At 43.6% G+C, this 20,081-nt stretch overlaps 1 protein-coding gene across 1 annotated transcript in view; it reads right to left on the bottom strand.

The window, feature by feature from the left end:
• Positions 1-8,189: 8,189 nt before the first annotated feature.
• The window catches only part of Galnt15 (polypeptide N-acetylgalactosaminyltransferase 15), a 29,537-nt gene continuing 17,645 nt past the window's right edge, over positions 8,190-20,081 (bottom strand). The window contains exons 7-10 of the mRNA XM_013022133.1: positions 15,726-15,857; positions 15,258-15,362; positions 12,258-12,401; positions 8,190-8,559 (exon numbers count right to left, since the gene is read on the bottom strand). Coding sequence (XP_012877587.1) covers positions 8,413-8,559; positions 12,258-12,401; positions 15,258-15,362; positions 15,726-15,857 — 528 coding nt within the window. The 3' untranslated portion in view covers positions 8,190-8,412. The remainder of the gene's footprint in view (positions 8,560-12,257; positions 12,402-15,257; positions 15,363-15,725; positions 15,858-20,081) is intronic.

The raw sequence follows: 20,081 nt of genomic DNA, 5'->3' as shown, positions 1-20,081 counted from the left end.
AAAAGCTCAGGGACAATGCGCAGGCTTTGAACCAAAATGAGTAAATAATAAAAAGCACAGTCATAGTGCCAGCTGCGTAAACAGCCCTGTATTCAGAGAAGACACTGAAAGCAGGAAGCCAAAGACCCAGGACTAAGGGAATGGGAGCCAGCATGGAACTGCTCACAGGTGGTGGCTCTGTGCCGAGGCTTCCAGGGATGTGGGACTTGATGCAACATCTCTGCAGTCCCTTGTTGACCTCTATAGTCTTGTAATATGGACATGGCCCAGTGGATGGCATGCCGCTGGGCCAATGGAAGAGATTCTCTGGTTCATATCCAGGGTACCAGCCTCTGCATGGGACTCAGTGGGAATCAAGATTCTAGTGAGAAGATGGTAAGTTTCCAGAAGTCTCTTTTGCTTTTGTCCAGTCTGGTGCTAATGGTGAAGCTGGGCTCAGAGAGTCTGCACCACTACTTGTACCCCAATGGAGCTGCCTTAAACCTTTGACCTTCCCAGTGGCATTGGATACATGGCCTGTCCTCCAGCCTGAGACATCACATTTGTCATTGGTCAGCGTAGTGAATTAATCCTGTCAACCAAGACAGCTTGCAGGCTCCAAATCCTTTTCCTGTGAAAGTTGCTGCCAGAATCTGAAGTACATGGAATGCCTGGAGTATGAATGCCTGGCTCAATTTAGCTTCAGGGTGTGTGTGTGTGTGTGTATGTGTGTGTGTGTGTGTGTGTGTGTGTGTGTGTGTGTGTGTGTGTGGTGTGGTGTGTGTGTGGTGTGTGCCAGTACTAGAGCTTGAACTTCAGGCCTGGTGCTATCTTTTGAGCTTTTGTGCTCAAAGCTAGTAGTGCTCTACCACTTGAACCACAGCTCCACTTCTAGCTTTTTTGGGTTGTTCAATAGAGAAAACAGTCTCAAGACTTTCTTGCCTGGGCTGGCTTTGAACCATGATATTCAGATCTCATCCTACTGAGTGGCTAGGATTACAGGTATGAGCCAGTAAAAACTGTCTTTATTTATTCTATTTAATTTTTTGGTGCCAGTACGGGGGCTTGAACTCAGAGTCTGGGTGCTGTCCCTTAACTTTTTGGCTCAAGGCTTTTGTTCTATCACTTGAGTCATAGCTCTACTGGCTCAAGTGGTGCAACACCATCCTTGAGCTCTGTTCAGTGGTTCATTGGAGATAAGAGTCTCATGGACTTTCCTACCCGTACTGGCTTCCAACTGGGATCCTCAGCGTCCTGATGATTTGAGGATTTGATTGCCAGGAATCTTATATGTGCTGTCACCAGCAGATTTTGTCACTCTCAAATAAGTGGCAGGAGGGTGAGTCCTTCCCACTACCTTGTTACGGGCATCCATTTGAGGTCCAGCCATGAGCATCACCATTGTGAGTCACTGAGGAGGGAGAAAGAAGCTACTTGAATACTGCAGCCAGATTTTCCAATAGCTTGTCACAAGACAGATGAGTTCTAATTATCTGTGCCTCCTCTTATGCCCTGGGTACTCCTTGGTTGACTGATTATAGGAACATAGCAAGGCTCATGTGACACCTGCTACTCTCCTAGGGCACAGACACTAGCACCTGTGTCACAGAAGACCTGAGAAAGGAGAAGGCACCAGCCTAGCTTCAGAGTCCCCTCCCTACTTAACATATGTTCTTGCCCAGAACACAGACAGGTAGTTCTGTGGCACAAAATAAGTCCACATTGTCACTATGTCTGTAAGAACCCTACAGCAAGACCACAAGGAAACCACAAATCACCAGATAGTCCCTCTCTTGGTAAACATGGCTGAGGGTTTCCAGTTAAGTCTCTAGCCTTATTCTATTCCTCCTACAACTTCCTAGATGAAAATCAAGATGCCCAAACACACAATTAACATTCTTTTTTTTGGGAGGGTGGTTCGGTCGTGGGGCCTGAACTCTGGGCCTGGGCGCTGTTCTTTAGCTCTTCAGCTCAAGGCTAGCGCTCTACCACTTGAGCCACAGCACCACTTCTGGCTTTTTTCTTTTTGCTTATGTGGTGCTGAGGAATCAAACCCAGGGCCTCATGCATGCAAGGCAAGTGCTCTACCACTGAACCACCTTCCCAGCCCCAATTAACATTCTTTCTTGCCCTTTTTTCCTTCCTTCCTTCCTTCCTTCCTCCCTCCCTCCCTCCTTCCTTTCTCTCTCTCTCTCTCTCTCTCCTTCTCTCCCCCTCTCTCTCCCTTTCTCTGGCTTCAAATCCTAGTACCCACAAAAATAAATAAATAAATAAAGAATGAATGAAGTGGTCCAGGTAAAGACAGAGTCCATGCACAGGGCTTCAGAAACTGTGAAGAGGGACAATGCATCCCTTCGATCTCAGACCTTAGCTTGCTGACTAGCTAAGATTACAGGCATGAGCCATCAGTGCTGGGCCTAGGTCTCTTTTGTGATCCATTTGGCAACTGTATCACAAATCACATTCAGTTACTTTCCTGGAATTGTTTTTTAAAATATTACTGCCTTCCCAGAAACCAGAGAGCCTGGTACTGGGTGACATACATGCAGAGATGCTATTTTACAATTTTCTAATTTTCTGATTCATGGGTGACTCATTCAGATGTCCAAACCAATGATTCAGAAAATGCATAAGACAAGGTTATAGAAATATCCTTGGTACACAATAGACATTCAACAAATATTTTGGTCTTTTTTTTCAATCTGGAAAGGGATTCTAAGAGCCAAAATTACTTGGGGAAAGCCATCACAATCTGGGTTACTAATGGCAAATATGTCATTTAGAAACTAAAACTCAGGCAATAAAATTAGCTGCAGCACAGTTTATAGCTCCCTGGATATGGGCCGGATGCTGTGTCTCCATAGAGACTGAATGCACCACGGGAGGATTAGAACCAGAGTCAGAGGATTTTTGTCTTAAGCCCCTGTCTTTTGGGGAAGCCTTGAGAAAATACAGAGGCCCCTTGACACATCATTTAATGACTTTTCCCACAGATGGAAAGTGAATGGGATTAACAGGATGTTCTTGTTGTTTTACGCAAGATTCTCAAGCAACTTCTATCATATATTCTCATATGGTATGCAAGAAAGGAAGAAATTATAAATCCCATGTGAAGCCCCTTCTCTCCCTCCCTCCATTCCTCCCCTCTCTTCCTTCCTTTCTTTTCCTTCCTTATTTTTTTTGGTAGTATTGGAGTTTGAACTCAGAGCTTTGTACTTGCTAGGCAAATGCTCTACCACTTGAACCATATTCCTACCCCTCTCAGTTTTGTTTACTTTTGAAACAGGGTCTTGGGTTTTTGACCCTGCTAACCTGAACTTTGATCTGTCTATTTATGCTTTTCCAAAAACTGGGATGACAGCTATATGCTACTGCATCCAGCTCTGTATTTTTTTATTTTCGTTCTGGCAAGGGTTTATTTTAGTATATCAGGGTATCATATGGAGAAGTGGGGTGGGGTATGAGAAACATTTCTTGCTCCCCTCACAGGAAATGGGACCGAAGGACTCTTTTTCTGGCTTTTTACTGATTGGGTTATGGTTTTGCTCAGGTTGACCTCAAACCATAATCCTCCTGATCACTACCTCCCAAGTAGCTAGGATTATCACCCTAGCTAGGGGCCACCGTACTTGGATCCTTTCTCGCTTGTGTATGCCTTGATAAGTTACTGTTTATTTAGAAATGAGGTAGAAACTTATTTCTCAGAGACAGTTTCTTGAGTTTTATTGGTTTTCATGCCTGGACCACAAGTTTTGTTGCAAGATGAGCAGTAAAAGAGATCAACTCAGTTTTGCCTCCTGTAATGTTTGATCACCTATGGTAGAAAAGGCTGAGATCCTCATGCTAAGTGTATTCTTGTATTTTCTGTGATCCAAACTGAGCTAGACTGGAACAGTTGAAGATTCCTACATTTTCAGAGACAGTAGCTAAGTAGATAGTATCCAGGAAGTTTAAACAAAGAATTTTGTAATTCTCTGGCTTTGTCTCCAGCAATTTGGGCCTCAACATAGTAAACCAGAAGCAGAGACCGTCTTACCTGGGAGAGGTGCTACCTTCAAAATGTAGCCAGTTACTGACAACCATCTTCCCATCTTCTCAGCTCAAGAGCTTCAGGTATGCTCTGGGTGTCAGCGTGCTCAGCCCTTTCTCCCTTTCTGGTGGCTAAATTTTTAGAGTAAATTTACCAACTTCCCTGGCTGCTTGCTGGGAATGGCCAAATGACATGGAGTAACCAATGAGAAAGAAGGCTTCTGGGAAAACGTTGCTTTTTCAACAGAAAAGGATGTCAGAGAAGAACTCTGGTTTTTCTCTGTCCTTTGCCCTGGGCAAGTATTCAACATATGGTACTCTGGTGTCCAACTTGTGCATCTCTTACGAAGAGATAGATATCAGGAACAAAAGCCAACAGGGGCGAGGTTAAAAAAAAAGTACCACAGTTGTGTGTGAGCCATTGCATCAAATATGAGATTACCTAGCTTAGATTGAGCACAAGAGATTATTAAAGAGATCTTTCCCCTCCTTCCGTCCCTCCCTTCCTGCCTTCCTTCCTTTCCCTGTTCTGAGGCTTGAACTCAGGGGGCACTGTTCCTGAGCTTTTAACTCAAGGCTAGTGATCTACCACTTGAGCTACAGCTCCACTTCTGGCTTTTGGGTGATTAATTGGAGATAAGAGTCTTTCAGACTTTCTTGACCTATATGGCTTTGATTTGCAATCCTCAGCTCTCAGCCTCCTGAGTAGCTAGGAAGCCTCTGGCATCTGACTTGAAATGTTGTTCTTCTGTATCCTGTTTTCTCCTTCAGAACTTGTGAAGTCAAGTATCCACTTAGTTTTAAGTACTAAGTGGAATTGAAGAAGTGTAGTCTATGGCTCTTTGCTAAAAGAAGCCTATTCCTCTAGGCATTGGGGAAAAAAAGTTTGACAAGTTATACTTTTAAAAGATATTTTTAAAGAGCAACCACAAACATGCAGAAAAAAGTAGAGCTGGGCCCTGCAAGGAAATGCATGTTGATATTTTGCATAAATGTTAGCACAACTGTCTGAGTGCTGGTGGCTCACGCCTCTAGTCCTAGCTGAGAGGCTGAGATCTAAGGATCATGGTTCAAAGCCAGCCTAGGAAAAAAGACTACGGAGCTGGAAGTGGAGCTGTGGTCAAATGGTAGAGTCCTAATCTTGATCATAAAAGCTCAGGGACAGTGCCCAGGCCCTGAGTTTAAGTCCCAGGATCAGTATACATATACACACATGCACACGTGCATGCGCACGCGCACACACACACACACACAAACACAACGTTAGCACAACTGTACATATTGTGCAAACTATGCTTCTTTCAGAACTTTTTGGGGAATGTAACTTGTTTACACCTGTATGTTCTGATTTGGTGACTGGCTGCAGTTTACTTGGTGTCCTACTGGCTTCCTATGATGTGTCAGCAGAAAATGGAAACTTCCTTAATGTATGCAGGATATATGACCTCTAAAATGTCAAATTCTGTGGAGTGACAACATCATTGTCAAAAGCCTGGGGATCTTCTGATGTGAATGGTGGAACGGGTCTGAGTTTGCCTGTGGGATCTGTGACATTGAGGAAAAGAAGAAATGAATCTGAGCCCTTTCTGGGATGAACTCACACAGGAATCAAGTCAGATGAGCTCCTCTACTTTTGAATTTGTTGGGGTAAAATGCATGTGGAGTCAATAGATAAGAGGAGAACTGGTTAAACTGGAAGGAGAGGGTTCATTTAAATCTAAATGGAAGCATGTGTTCTTTAAGAATCTGTAAGAACCAGTCAGCATTGACAGCCATCTTGGTAATAAAGTAATAGCTTGTGGGGGATGAGTAAGGAAGTAGGAAACACCAGGTTCTACTTGTTCAACAAATTAAGCCATCAGCCACATGAGCCCTTCTGTTAATTCCCCCCAATACAACTTACATGAATAAATTCAGCCTTTTATTTATATTAATTTTCAAATACCCACAATGCAAATAATAAACTCCATTAAAAATAGAAGCCTTGTTTAATTTTCATTCTTCAACCATTAATACCCCCATCTTTTGTGCCAGTACAGGTCTTGAACTAAGAGTCTCCAGCTCTTGGTTGGCTTTTCACTCAAGGCTGGCACTCTACCGTAACTTGAAGCCACACCTTCAGTTCTGGCATTTTGCTAGTTAATTGGATATAAGCGTCTCATGGACTTTCTTGCCTGAGATGGCTTTGAATTACAATCATCAGATCTCAGCCTCCTGAGTAGCTAGGATTACAGGGATAAGCCACCACTGCCAGGCAGAATTTTTAACTCCATCTCAGCCTCCTGACATGAGGGGGGAATTTGTTTTTGATACAAACACACAGGTCTGAAGCAATAAGCCAGTGGCTAAAATAGCTTCTCTAGATAGGAGGCCAACGTCATCTAAAGTCCAATAGAACTACTCTTGGTAGTAGCTATCTGCATCTCTGATACAGTAACCATGTGGCCATAGAGCTCAGGCTTGTATGAGGGAATGATGTCACATTCCTCCATTATAATGAGTCTCCATTAAGATAACCCCCAGTGGTTAGTGGTTGCCATATTAAACAGCTCAGATCTAGCGTATAGTCTAAGGATAGAAAGATGCAGTGGGCTGTAAATGGAATGGATGGAGAATGCCTATGTATGGATGATAGGTATTTAAAAACATACTTCCTACCTAGTTTTTCCTATCAGAATCACTGCACTCAACTGGGTGCTGGCGGCTCACGCCTATAATCCTATATATTTGGGAGGCTGAGATCTGAGGATCAAGGTTCGAAGCCAGCCCAGGGAAGAAAAGTCCCCGAGACACTTTTATCTCCAATTAACCACTCAAAACTGGAAGTGGCACTGTGGCTCAAGTGGTAGAGTATTAGCCTTGTGTACAAAGAGGCTCAGGGACAGCACCCAGGCCCTGAGTTCAAGCCTAACAACTGACAAAAGAAAAAAGAAAAAAAAACTGCACTCAAAGACAGCCCAAAGGAGACAGCATCTTTTTTTTCTCTCTCTCTTCAAATGCACAGTGATGGGAGGAGACAGCATCTTTAAGTGGGTAGAGGGGTACTAAACTTGCCGATTAGTGAGCAGACTCCATCTGGGAGAGAATTGGGTGTGAATGATGTTTTCCCAATGGCAGAACCAACCCACTCAGCAACTCTTGTCTGAACTAGGTAGGTCAGGCTCAGCAAGAAGAGCTTTCCCACTCCTGTCAGTCCTGGCTCTACTCCAGCTGAGATCTGTTCTTCCAAACATGTGAGCCACATATATGGGTCTCAGACACTTACTCAGGGCTCACATCTCACACACATTAACATTCAACTCTGCTTTCTTTAGAAAGAAACTGGTTCAGATGCTGGCATCTCTCTCTTTCAAGAAGTATGGGCCTTTACAATGGTTATTTCTTGTCAGGCCTATGCCAACCAAATATGGGGCATCAGGAGAGTTTCTCAACTGTAAACACCTGCTCTGTGCTGATCCTTGCAATACCAGTGACTAGAGAAATACATTGCAGGCAATTTTGGCTAGAGTTAGCTGAGCTACACAAGGGCTGGGGCAGGTGAACGGAGGTAGACAAGACCAAGAAAATTCTCATTTAGATGAAAACATCTTACCCAGCTCTGTTGGTGTTCCAGCAGGCTGGGATGAGCTGCAGAGTTGGGCCAAAACTCTCTTCTATCTTCTCTCCATTCCTACCCTGATCCTCTCAGCGCCTCCCTGAGCTTGGGCTCAACCAATGAACACGAAAGCTCGTCTAGTGGACCTAAAGTTGTCAAATTGTCAGGTCACTAAACTCTCTTCACCGCTGAATTTTCATGGCCAACCAGCAATCCAAGTTAAGGCTACTTGAAGACAGAGAACCTGATCCAGTGGTCTAGGTCCAGCATCCTAGAGAGGCTGCCAGACAATGCCCAAGCTTCTTTCCCTAGGCAGAATCAAGAGCACTTGCTCAGTGAGAAAAGAAATGAAGACTCTTCTGTACCATATGTTGATCATCTCTATTAATAAAGGCAATGAGAAAATGAATCAAATTTTTTGGTAGGTACTAGGTTTGAACTCAGGACCTCTTACTTGGTATTCTACCTCTTAACCCATGCCTCCAGCACTGCATTTTGCTGATTATGTTAGATACAGAATCATATAGATTTTTTTTTTCTGCCTGAAATGGCCTTGAACCATGATCCTCTAGATCTCAGCTAGGATTATAGGTATGAGCCACTGGTGCCCGGCTCTGTTTTACACAGTCAGCAGTCAATAAGATAAGGTGTGAGAAGGAGAGACTCTACATTCTTTCACAGAACTTTCTTTTGTCTACTACCAGGAGCACAAGCACAGAAGGGACTGATTCATGACATCTACATGCTCTTTCAGCTCCCCTAGGGCAGAACTGCAATGGTCAAAAGTCTTTTCCTCTCTGTCCATGTGTTCACCGCTCATCCACAGGGTGGACCTGGTCAAACCGCCACAGCTGGCTGGCTTTATCCTGGCATGGACTCAGAAACAAATCCATGCTGCTTTGCTCATCCACAGCCTCCACGCACTTCCCGGAAACAATGTGGACAAGCATCCCATTCTGCAAATAGAAAAAATAAAGAAAGCCAGTTCCCCACAAAGGCAGTCCCCCGAAAGATACTTTTAACATTTGGACTGACTAGTAAGCAACTAATATAATTTGAACCAGCCTGCAGAGGAATGGTAGTGTTTTTTTTTGGTTAATACAAAATGTTGGCTACGATAGTCCTAAAATATAATTGTTATTCAAAGCCTTGGGGTCACTAATGCCCTTATCTTTGTTACAATTATGTTCTTTTTTTTGGTAGGTTGTGAGGCCTGAACTCTGGGCCTGGGTGCTGTCCCTCAGCTCTTCAACTCAAGGCTAGTGCCCTACCACTTGAACCACAGCGCCCCTTGCGGCTTTTTCTGCTTATGTGGTGCTGAAGAATCGAACCCAAGGCCTCATGCATTCAAGGCAAGCACTCTACCACTGAGCCACCTTCTCAGACCTATTATGTTCTTTCTTAAGTGGTGAGGGTGATTTCCGGAAATAGAACCTGTCCAAGTTTTCTGCTGTGTTTTGGACATTCACTGTTAGCACTCTGTTCACAAATGTCCACTTTCTAAAGGATTTCATGAACTCCGCCCTCTGTTTATCTTACAATTTTGTGCTGTAGCCAGAAGGTTACAGTAGAGAGCAAAGCCTCCACAATTACCTACATCCTGAACAAGCCGCATTCAATGAACTATGAGTGCTCTGCTCAAAAACTAGCAGATTTTTTATTAGATCTAACATTCTCTTTTCAAACTTTTACTTCCTCTTATTTTTGTAGGTGCTGGTATTGGGGCTTGAACTCAGGGCCTGGGCACTGTTCCTTCATTTTTTCATTCAAGACTGGTGCTCTACCACTTGAGCCATAGGTCCACCACTGGCTTTTCAGTGGTAAACTAATGATAAGAACCTCACAGACTTTCCCACTCAACTGCTTTTGAACCTCAATCCTCAGATCTCAGCCTCTTGAATAGCTAGGATGATAGCAGTGAGCCACCAGTGCTCGACTTCTTTTGACTTTTTATAACTGGTTTATTTCACCTAGCATAGTGTCCTTAAGGCCCATGCATGTTGTAGCAGAGGACAGTATTCTCTTCCATTTTAAAGGTGAATACCAGTTATTATAAGAAATTATTTTAGGAGGCAATTAATCCCTATCTGAATAATATACATTTAAGATAAATGTGTATCCACATTGTATCTATCCATCCATGGATGGGCATTTGGGTTGTCTCCAGCACTTGGCTGTTATTAAGTAATGCCACTATGAACAGCATTCTTTTCTGGCTGATGATAATAGCTTTTTAAATTCTCTCCCCCATCACCACCCTTACCCCACCTCTCTGGTAGTACTGTGTTTGAACTCAAGGCCTTAAATTTGCTAGGTATGCAGTCTACCACTAGCTATATCCTCAGTCCTTTTAGGATTTAGTTATTTTTTTCTGGTATGGTCTTGCATCTTTTGAACAGGAACAACCTCAGATCTGAATCTCCTACATATGGCCTCCAGCATAGCTAATATCAGTCATATGCCACCACTGCTTGGCTTATTTGTTAAGATTGGGGTCTTAGTAACTTTTGACCTAGGCTGGATTCAAACCACAATCTTCCCAATCTCTCTACCAAGAAGCGGGGATTACAAGTGTTTGCCACTGTGTCTAGTTTCATTTCCTAATATCTCAAATATGCTGGGTAATTCTAATTTTTTATTTGTCTTAAAATGCTGTCTCTAAAATATATCTTATTCACAGTACTTTCTTAAGATCTTTCATGAGCATCCATGAAAGATCTTAACGTGATTGCTAAGACTTCTTGCATGTGTGGGTCCCCCGAGTTCTAGGTCTACTTGTCATCAAAGCCTCAAGGTCTTTGTCCCAGCTGCTTATTTTGAATTTTCCTGAAGATTTATAAATACAAATTTTCCTCCCAGAGCCAGCTTTAAGAACACCAGGGATAGAGTTCTTCTTAGTTATTTTGCCATCTTTACTCCCAAGCAGAAGTTGAAGAAAAGACTTTTTTTTGTTTTGTTTTGTCAGTCGTGGGGCTTGAACTCTGGGCCTGGGCACCATCCCTCAGCTTTTCAGTTCAAGGCTAGCTCTGTACCACTTAAGCTGCAGCGCCACTTCTGTTTTTCTGGTGGTTTATTGACGTCTCACAGACTTTCTGGCCAGGTTGGCTTTGAACCTTGATCTTATCCCCCTGAGTAGCTAAGATTACAGGCGCGATTAAAAGACTTTTTTGAATGTGCATATTTAAGCTGGGTGCTAGTGATCAGATCTGTCATTCTAGCTGCTTGGGCAGCTTAGGATTAGAGGATCAAGTTTCCAGACCAACTTGAACAGAAAAGTCCAAGAGACTATGACTCTATCTCCATGAAAGGAAGCTGGATGCAGTGTTGTACCTGAGTCCAGAGATGATGGAAAGTGTAAAGCAGGTGGATAGTGACTCAGGTTGCAGGCCCAGTCAGGAAGTGAGACCCTATCGCAAACAATAACCATGGAAAAACAGGACTGGAGGTATGGCTCTGTGGTACAGCACCAGCCTAGCAAGGGTAAGGACCTGAGTTCAAATCCCCATACTGTAGAGAAAACTATGAACTGCGTGTTGGTGGCTCATGCCTGTAATCCTAGCTACTCATGAAACTAAGAGCTGAGGATCATGGTTTAAAGCCAGACCAAGGAAGGAAAGTCCATGAAACTCTTATCTCCAATTAAACACCAAGAAACCAGACATGGCACTATGGCTCAAAGTGGTAGAGTGCTAGCCTTGAGCAAAAAAGCTCAAGACGGCTGGGAAGGTAGCTCAATGGTAGAGTGCTTGCCTTGCATGCATTAGGCTCTGGGTTCGATTCCTCAGCACCACATAAGCAGAAAAAGCCAGAAGTGGAGCTATGGATCAAGTGGTAGAGCACTAGCCTTGAGCTGAAGAGTTCAGGACCCATGATGGACCAAAAGCTCAAGAATAGTGCCCAGTTCCTGAGTTGAAGCTCCATGACAGGCAAAAAAAAGAAGAAGAAGAAAGAAGAAGTGTGTATTTGTTTTTTATGGTAATAATCTAACTCAATTTGGAAGATATAAGGAGAAAATTCATCATAGATACTATCACCTTCCTCTTCCAATCCTGTGTCTGCAAGCTGCTCATTCTCCTAAGTGCTTTACGGTACTAGAATTCCTCTCCATAGACACAAAACCTCTGGGAAGGATCTAAAGCTCCTCTTCCCTAAGGATTCATAGGTCCAAACTTTACAAAAATGCTGAAATGATCAGAATGGAATCTGCATTAGAAGGAAGAAGGTGATATCTATATATCTATTCATCTATTCATATTCATGTTTTATTTCAGTAGTAAGGGGGGCTTTGTGTTACTCCTAAAAAGCATACTAACACACTGGTCAGCTGTTTCTGTGTCATGTTCCACCCTCCTCCCTGCAGGATGAACTGACAAACATTGAAGTGGGAGGAGGGGCAGCAATCCCTTTCCCAGTCAGTGAGTTCTATACACTGACTAGGTGAAGAAGGATTAGTACATGTCCTGATGCTGATGGCCCAGCCTCCCCATGGGGTTGCCTTCCTTCTCTCTGAGGTTGACATGCAGTAACTAAGTTCAACCCTAGAAACACAGGCCTCTGGTAACACCTGACTTCTTAGAACAACCCGGACTGCAGTGCTGCCCATAAATCCCATCTGACCTGCAGCCCTACTGAACATCCAGAAATGAGTTCTCACCTTCTGGAAGTCCCAGAGCTGTGAATGGATGGCTGAGCTTTCCTGGATGCAGTCTTGCAGAATTACCTGCTCTTGCTTGACATCAAAGCACAGATGTGGCGGGCTTCCAAAACGGATTTCCTTCCTGCCAATGTGTTCCAGGCGCTGGGCAGAAGGAACAGTATGTCAGGGATTGTTCTGCAGGACAGCAAGGCTGCATCTCATGGTTAAGTCCATAAATATACTGTGACACCGGCCCTGGGCCCTGAAGTTCTCACATGGCAGCTGCCTTACGTGATTCTGTCACGTTCCTCCATTATCCTATTGACTGTCCAATAGATTAATCTAGAAAGAAATCTGTGTGTCCTGTGAGTGAAATGGTGGAGGAACAGATGAGGAACCTCTCTCTGAGGCCTATGCTGATCTCTTTCTGGAGAGATCTTTCCTGCCCCTCAAATGAACTGTCCTGCTGACTCTCGCTCATGGTTATCGTATTTACCAGCAGCACTGGGATCGCGCATACTCTTGGGGAGGATTTTAGTGGAGAAGCCTGTGCACACTAATTGAAGGCACATCCTGAGAAACCTATTTTTGTTCCTGACAGTCACAGCCCAAACCAATTTTTATATTAGTGGTTCTAAGACAGGACTGGTTGGACTTGAGCAATATAACTGGCACACATGCTCTTGGTTTAACAAATTTAACACATTGCTATCAGCATTGAAAAATCCTTAACACTTGTTGAATTGGAGATGCCATACTTTTGTTTTGCATGGTACTCTGAAAATGAAATAGCCTGCCTTGCTTGAGGATGCCAAAACACATACGCAGTTTATACGTGAATCCTAACCCCATGTTATAGGCAAGGCTGGGGACCTTACTCAGGGAAGAGTTTTTTTCCCACTTAAACCCCTGAGGTGATGGACAAACTTCCTTGGGAAACATTTCCCTGTGGCGATGGATAGATGGAATTTAACTTTGGGAGCAGGGATTGCTCTTGAAGATCAAAGCTGATCTTCATGAACTGAAGTTTGGCTCTCACTGCTTTTCCCTGTCTGGAGTCAGCATGCTCAGCTCTCTGAGGTGGATGCTGCCTGCTCCTGACTTTGGCAGTTCAGCCCATATCCCATAATATCCCATAGCTCTAATTTCAGTTGCTTGTTGTTGTTAAGGAGATTTTGCTTGCTTTCTTGTCAAATCAATGACTTGTGCACAATAGGAGCATTTTATACATATATATATATATATATATTTAATCCAGCATAGCCTATCTATGTGTATTAAGGAAGGGCATTGAGCTTATATATTACACTATTGCTGGATCCAAGAGTCCTCACTAATTTCCTCTCTCTCTCTCTCTCTCTCTCTCTCTCTATATATATATATATATATATATACACACACACACAGGATCCAAGAGTCCTCACTAATTTCCTCTCTCTCTCTCTCTCTATATATATATATAATACACACACACACACACACACACACACACACACACACACAGAAAAGAGCAAACATTCTGTTTTCTTGATTCCCAATTGCAATTGCAGATGAAGAAGAAAAGGCTCAGAGAGGTTAAACAAGGCTGCTGAGATCATACAGCCATTTTACCCTACTACAGAACTTCTTCATAAGCTTTATTTCTTTTTGTTTTCAGCCCTTGAACCAGGCATGACTGCTTCTCAGTAGGTTCTAGATGGTTCTAGAGCCAGGAGAGGTGAAGTGGATCCTGAACCTCCCTTTTCTATGTGTTCTTGGCTGGCTCTCTTCCAGGCAGGGCTGGGCCCCAAGCCTTCTGAGGGATGCTCTTCTCTACTCCCCCCCACCTCCAGGCTCTCTTGGTATCTTCAGATCATCCAAAAAATACCTCTGGGAATTGAGGTACCTTTGGAATATGTATGACAGCTTAATGCAAAGTCCCTTATCACAGCAGGAGTGTGGAGAGATCTGGGAACAGGTGAGACTTGCTCCATTATCAGCCAGGTTGTGAAAAAGAAGTGAGCCCACCAAGGCCCCAGATAGGTTCAAAGGAGGCTTCTACCATCTGAGCAATTATTCCCATGAAAGAAAGTTTTGAAGAGAGTAAAGCACACCCTAAGCCAGGCTCCTGGCTCATGCCTGTAATCCTAGCTACTCAATAGGCTGTGATCTAAAGATCATAATTTGAAGCAAGCATAGGAAGGAAAGTCTGTGAAACTCTTACCTCCAATTAACCAGCAAAAAAAAAGCCTAAAGCCGGGCGCTGGTGGCTCATGCCTATAATCCTAGCTACTCAGGAGGCTGAGATCTGAGGATCACGAGTCAAAGCCAACCTGGGCAGGAAAGTCCGTGAAACTCTTATCTCCAATAAACCACCAGAAAACCAGAAGTGGCGCTGTAGCTCAAGTGGTAGAGTGTTCGCCTTGAGCTAAGAGTGCAGGGACTGTGCCCAAGCCCAGATTTTAAGCCCCACGACCGACCAAAAAAAAAAAAAGCCTAAAGCAGAGCTGTGGCTCAAGTGGTAAAGGACCAGTCTTGAGCAAAAAAACAAAAACAAAGGGACAGTGTCCAGGCCCTGAGTTCAAGCCATAGGACTAACACAAAACAAAAACAAAACAACAATAACCAAAAAAAAAAAAAACCCGCCCTAAGATTCTAGGTGACTTTCCTAAAGACCAAGGGGCCTATTTGAATATTGCATCACTGCATGGAGATTTTTGCCATCTTTTCTCCTGACACTATGACCTTGCTTCAACCTGCCAACACCAGTGCCTGCAATCCTCAGGACTGTGATTCTATGGCTCTAGTTTTTCATCTGACTGAGGAGGGGTGGATAAACAGCCTCTCCATTGCCCTCTATCTCAACTGCTCCATTCTTTGATTCAGCTCCATCAATAAACTGGGATTGAAGCGGGCAGCGCTATGGCAAATTGTCACATCATGGAAAGGGGCCATCAGGGGATAGGGGACTATAGAAAAGGAAGTGAAGCATGAAACTTCTGCAAGCTGCTCCCTGTCCTGAGAAGGCTGACCACCTACCTGCTGTTGTCGCCTGTTACTACAAGACACAAGCACCACAGGACAGCCCAAGGTATCTCCTTCTGCCCGGCAGTCTGCGCAGAATCCAAGACCCTTGTTGCGGAGCTGCAAGTGGACACCCACAGACAAGTAAACCCCAACTTCCATGATACACACTCAGCCAGGCTCCATTCCTCAACTTCACTCATAAGGAGTGGGGTCAAGTGGAAATCACTGATCCTGATGGACATACTCTGGAAGGAGGCAGGCCAGGAGGTCTGGGGGTAGAGTAAATGGCAAGCTAGCCACTTTCCTCAGGCTGGCATATGAGCAAGGGTTGGAATGAAGACCCCCCCCCCCGGAGGCCTTGCTGAGCTCACCATTGGTTGACCAAGACAATGGAAGAACATTTGAATAGTAGCTCTTGTCCTGGGAGGGAAACTACCCTCTCCTTTCCTCCCGACCCATCACCCTTGGGCCATGCCTTGCCTTTCCAGTGAATCTGGGTCTGGGCTCTGTTGGATACAACTCAGGGTAGATGTTGGCCAGAAACCAGTGGAAGGTCCGACAACCCAGCGTCCTTTGCAGCTTTATTCGCTCCCTGAAGTCTAGGCTCACAGCCTGGGGAAGAAGAAAAACACCAGCATCCACATGAGGAGAGTTTGTGTTATGCCAGAGGTGACTTAGGAGGGGAGGAGATAGGGTGGTTGGAAGAAGTTGAAGGGCTTAGGCAGAGAGGGGCCCAAGGTCCCAGCTCCCAGCACTGTGGTTGTGTTGGCAGAAGAGAGTTTGGAAGGGATGGCACAGAATGGATCTCCCCTAGGACATGGAAGCAACAAGACTGGAAATGACAGCACCCACTCCAGTCACCTACCAAATCTTTACAAAGACCTTGGTGTTCAGGCTTTGAGACTTACTGGTGGGCATTGGTGGCCACCTATAGAGGGCTGTGCACTTAGACAGGAAAGGCCTAGAAGCAGCTGAGAGGGGCATCAGTTGGGAAACTGTAGGGTAAGGGACCAGGTGAGGCTGCCAAGTCTTTCTGTTAATGAGTTAATCAATTAGGTGAAACAATCCTTCCTTCTTGTGGTTCTCCTTCATTATATAATTGTATCTGGATGGATAGCAAGACAAAATTTTAATGTTGATATAAGTTAAAGTTTGGGGCTTTGGGGATAAGACACCAAGAACCCCACCATGCCCAATGAAATTAACTTTCCTAACTCAGGAATTTCTTGCTTATTCCACAGCTTTACATACCATTAAACCAAGGAAATCTATTGCTTTTCCTCTAAGGAAATTGGTATAATTTTTGATGGTTTATTTACATCATTAATCTTTATTTGAGATCTCCCCAACCTCTCCCCTGGGTAGATTTTGTTACCAAAGCAGAGACATTTCTTTATCGGTATTCTATCACTAAGATAGTGATAAAAACAAACTGACAAATCTATTCAACCTTTGTGTGACCTCAAACAAGGGGCATGCTGACTTTGAACTTCCCCTTCTGCACAACACCACCTAAGAAAGGAAGAAACAAGGCAATATCGAGTCCCCTGGTGGTGAGATCTTTCTGTATCTCAAAATCCATGTGAGGGCTTAAAAGGACCAGAAATCTTCAGAACAAAAGCTTTTTTCATGTAAAATAAGTGCATGCTATTAAATACTTTCAGGGACATCACTGAAATCAACTGAGTGATAGGACAGTTCTAAAACATGCATTAATGGGACCGTGTGTATACATGTGTATACAAGATCAATATTTGATAGATAATAGATGATGGATGATAGATGGATGGATGATAGATGAGGAAGGATGGACAAAAGATAGAAGATGGAGGATGGATGGATGGATAGATGATAGATAGATAGATAGATAGATAGATAGATAGATAGATAGATAGACAGATAGATAGATAGATAGATAGATAGATAGATAGATAGATAGATAGATAGATAGATAGATGAAGGATAGATGGGTAGGTAGGTAGATAGATAAATAGGAATCCTCTGCTCAATATCTTCTGACTGACCAGTAAGGGTGCCATTCTCTTTGCAAAAGTCATCAGATGAACAGAGGGACGTGTATGTCCTTCATTGGTGTTCCTCAGAGACAGGAGTAGATAAAAGAAGAGAAGAATGATTGCCTATGGACTAAGTTGGTATTCGGAATTCTCCGAATCACTTTTTTATATGTCTTTCTTTCTTTCTTTTTTTAATTTTAATTTTTGGTGCCAGTCTGAGACTTAAACCCAGGACCTGGAAGCTGTTCTCGAGTTTCTTTTTGCTCAAGGCTAGCACCCTACCACCTGAGCAACAGCTCTCTTTCTGGTTGTTTTTTTTTTTTTTTGGTAGGTTTAGTAGCTATAAGAGTCTCACAGTCTGTTACATTTAGAAGATTAATTTATGTAAAATATCCAAGTATTTTTGTTAAAATGTTTTCTTTGTTTCCAGTTGTTTCATGATTAAATTTATAGACAAGTAAAAAAAAAAGAGTCTCACAGACGATCTGACTGGGCTGGCTTTGAACCACAATCCTCAGATGTCAGCCTCCTCGATACTAGGATTACATATATGAGCACTGGTTCCTGGCTTCGTATTTCTTTCTATTGTACGGTCACAGCTATTGTTGGTGTTAAAAGACTTTCCCAGGTTCATTAGCTGCTAAAAGGCCAGAATCAGACTTTAGCTTCAGTTTAACAATCTCTGTGTGATCCATTTATTCCATCAACGAAGATTTGTGGCACACTGATGGTGCTTATAGGCTGGAGGTCCCAACAGTGAGAATGAATTCCACCCACTTCCCCACAAATTCAGAGCGATCCAGAGGAGATACTTTATAGGACTCCCGCTAGTCCCAGAGGATTGGTATCCATATGTGCAGTTTAGTGTAACTATACTTGAGGGAGCTAGGAGACGGAAGACCAACTACTATGAGGCGGGCTAGTCTACTTCTATATCCATTAGACTTCTCCCTCTACTCCTGCCTCTCTCCCTGCTTTTCTTTAGCATTTAACTTCTTTCTTCTTCTATGAGACCTCAGCTTTCTGTTTTATAAAATGAAGGGTTTGGCTGGATGAACACACTACGGACTTCAAAACTCCCCAATCACCAACTAGATAACCGTTATTTTCCCCAAAAGCAGAGCAGTCAGACTGCAGAGGGAATTCCCATCATGCCAGGTCCCAATTTCTGTGATTGCCTGGGTCTAAGTGCCAAGTCCTCAGACTTGAACTTGGGGCTTGAATCATCACAACCTGAGTGTTCAAGCACTCTACAACTTCAGCCACCACTCCATGTTCAGCATTTTTTCTGGCTAACTGGAGATAAGTCTCATGGACTTTGCTACCCAGACTATCTTTGAACCACAATCCTCAGATCTCACCCTCCAGAGTAGCTAGGATTATTGCCACGAGCCACCAGTGCCTGGCATAACACAAGCACTTCTAATTGAACCAAAAATTGTGTTGAGAAAACTGAAGGTCAGTAAGTAATTTGCATGCCATTGCATTGGTCTGGCTATGGCCAATAGACCATGCTCTGGTCTCTATGGCAGAAGGTTAGACCAGTGCATCTAAAATGTTGCCATTTCCTTAAGGGTACTTTGTAGCTGGGCACTAGAAAAGACCAACTGGCCTCCCAGGCAAGAAAGACAAATGCTCTCCCCAAAATAAAGCAAAAGATTAAAAGCCAGCTGCAACTCTACAGAACCTCTATAAAACTCTGTAGAGTTCTATACAACAAATGCTGTCAGGGATGTGGAGAAAGAGGAACCCTACTGCACTGCTGGTGGGTATGTAAACTAACACAACCACTCTGGAAAGCAATCTGGAGGTTCCTCAGAAAACATAACCTTCCCTACAACCCAGCCATACTACTCCTTAGGCATCTACCCTGAGCAACAGGAACCAGGATTCAAGGACACATGCACCTCCATGTTCATTGCTGCACTGTTCACAATAGCCAAGATATGGAAACAACCCAGATGCCCCACTACAGATGAATGGATCCAAAAATTGTGGTTCCTATATACAATGGAATATTATCCAGCCATTAGAAAGGACAAAATAATGGCATTCTCAGGGAAATGGATGGAACTAGAACAAATCACGGTGAGTGAAATAAACCAAGATTAGAGAGACACAAATGACATAAGGTCTCCCTGATATGCATATGTTAAATTCAAAATGCAACAAGATATGTCAAAATACAAAGGACCTTTTCTTAGTTTGTTGCATTGGTTTTAGATGACTATGTTCTTGACCCCGCATGTGGCATATACACGTATACGTAAGAGGGAAGCTGGGAGGCAGACACAGAAAAAAGACATGAAGAAAGTGAAGTTGTTTTCTATTGCAAAAAAAAAGAACTCTGTAGAAAACCACCTACTCCCATTGCTCATGGAGTAAAGTCTAAACTCCTTTTCTTTTCTTCTTTTCTTCTTTGTACCAGTACTGGACTTGCACTCAGGGCCTGCTCATTATCCCTTAGCTTTTTTACTCAAGGCTGGTCCTCTACCACTTGAGCCATATCTCCAGCTTTTTGCTGGCTAATAGGAGATAAGAGCTTCATGGACTTCCCTGCCCAGGTTGACTTCGAATCTGGATTCCCAGATTTCAATTTCCCGAGTAGCTAGGGTTACAGGCATGAGCCTTCAGCACGTAGTGAGTCTAAACTCTATCTCACCCCTCAGGTGCTAGAATATTCACCAAGCACTTCTTCTGGATGTCAAAACTGAATCCACTCAGCTACAGTGCAACTACAACCTCTCCTGAAGAGCCACTCTGGGCCTGTCTAGGGTATGATAGCTCATTTTTGTGTACATTGTCCCTCCTTTAAGGAGAT

Source organism: Dipodomys ordii, unplaced genomic scaffold (genome assembly GCF_000151885.1).
Source record: "Dipodomys ordii isolate 6190 unplaced genomic scaffold, Dord_2.0 Scaffold60, whole genome shotgun sequence".
NCBI lineage: Eukaryota > Metazoa > Chordata > Mammalia > Rodentia > Heteromyidae > Dipodomys > Dipodomys ordii.
The sequence above is the reverse complement of the archived record's forward strand: the minus strand, read 5'-3'. Positions and strand labels throughout refer to the sequence as shown.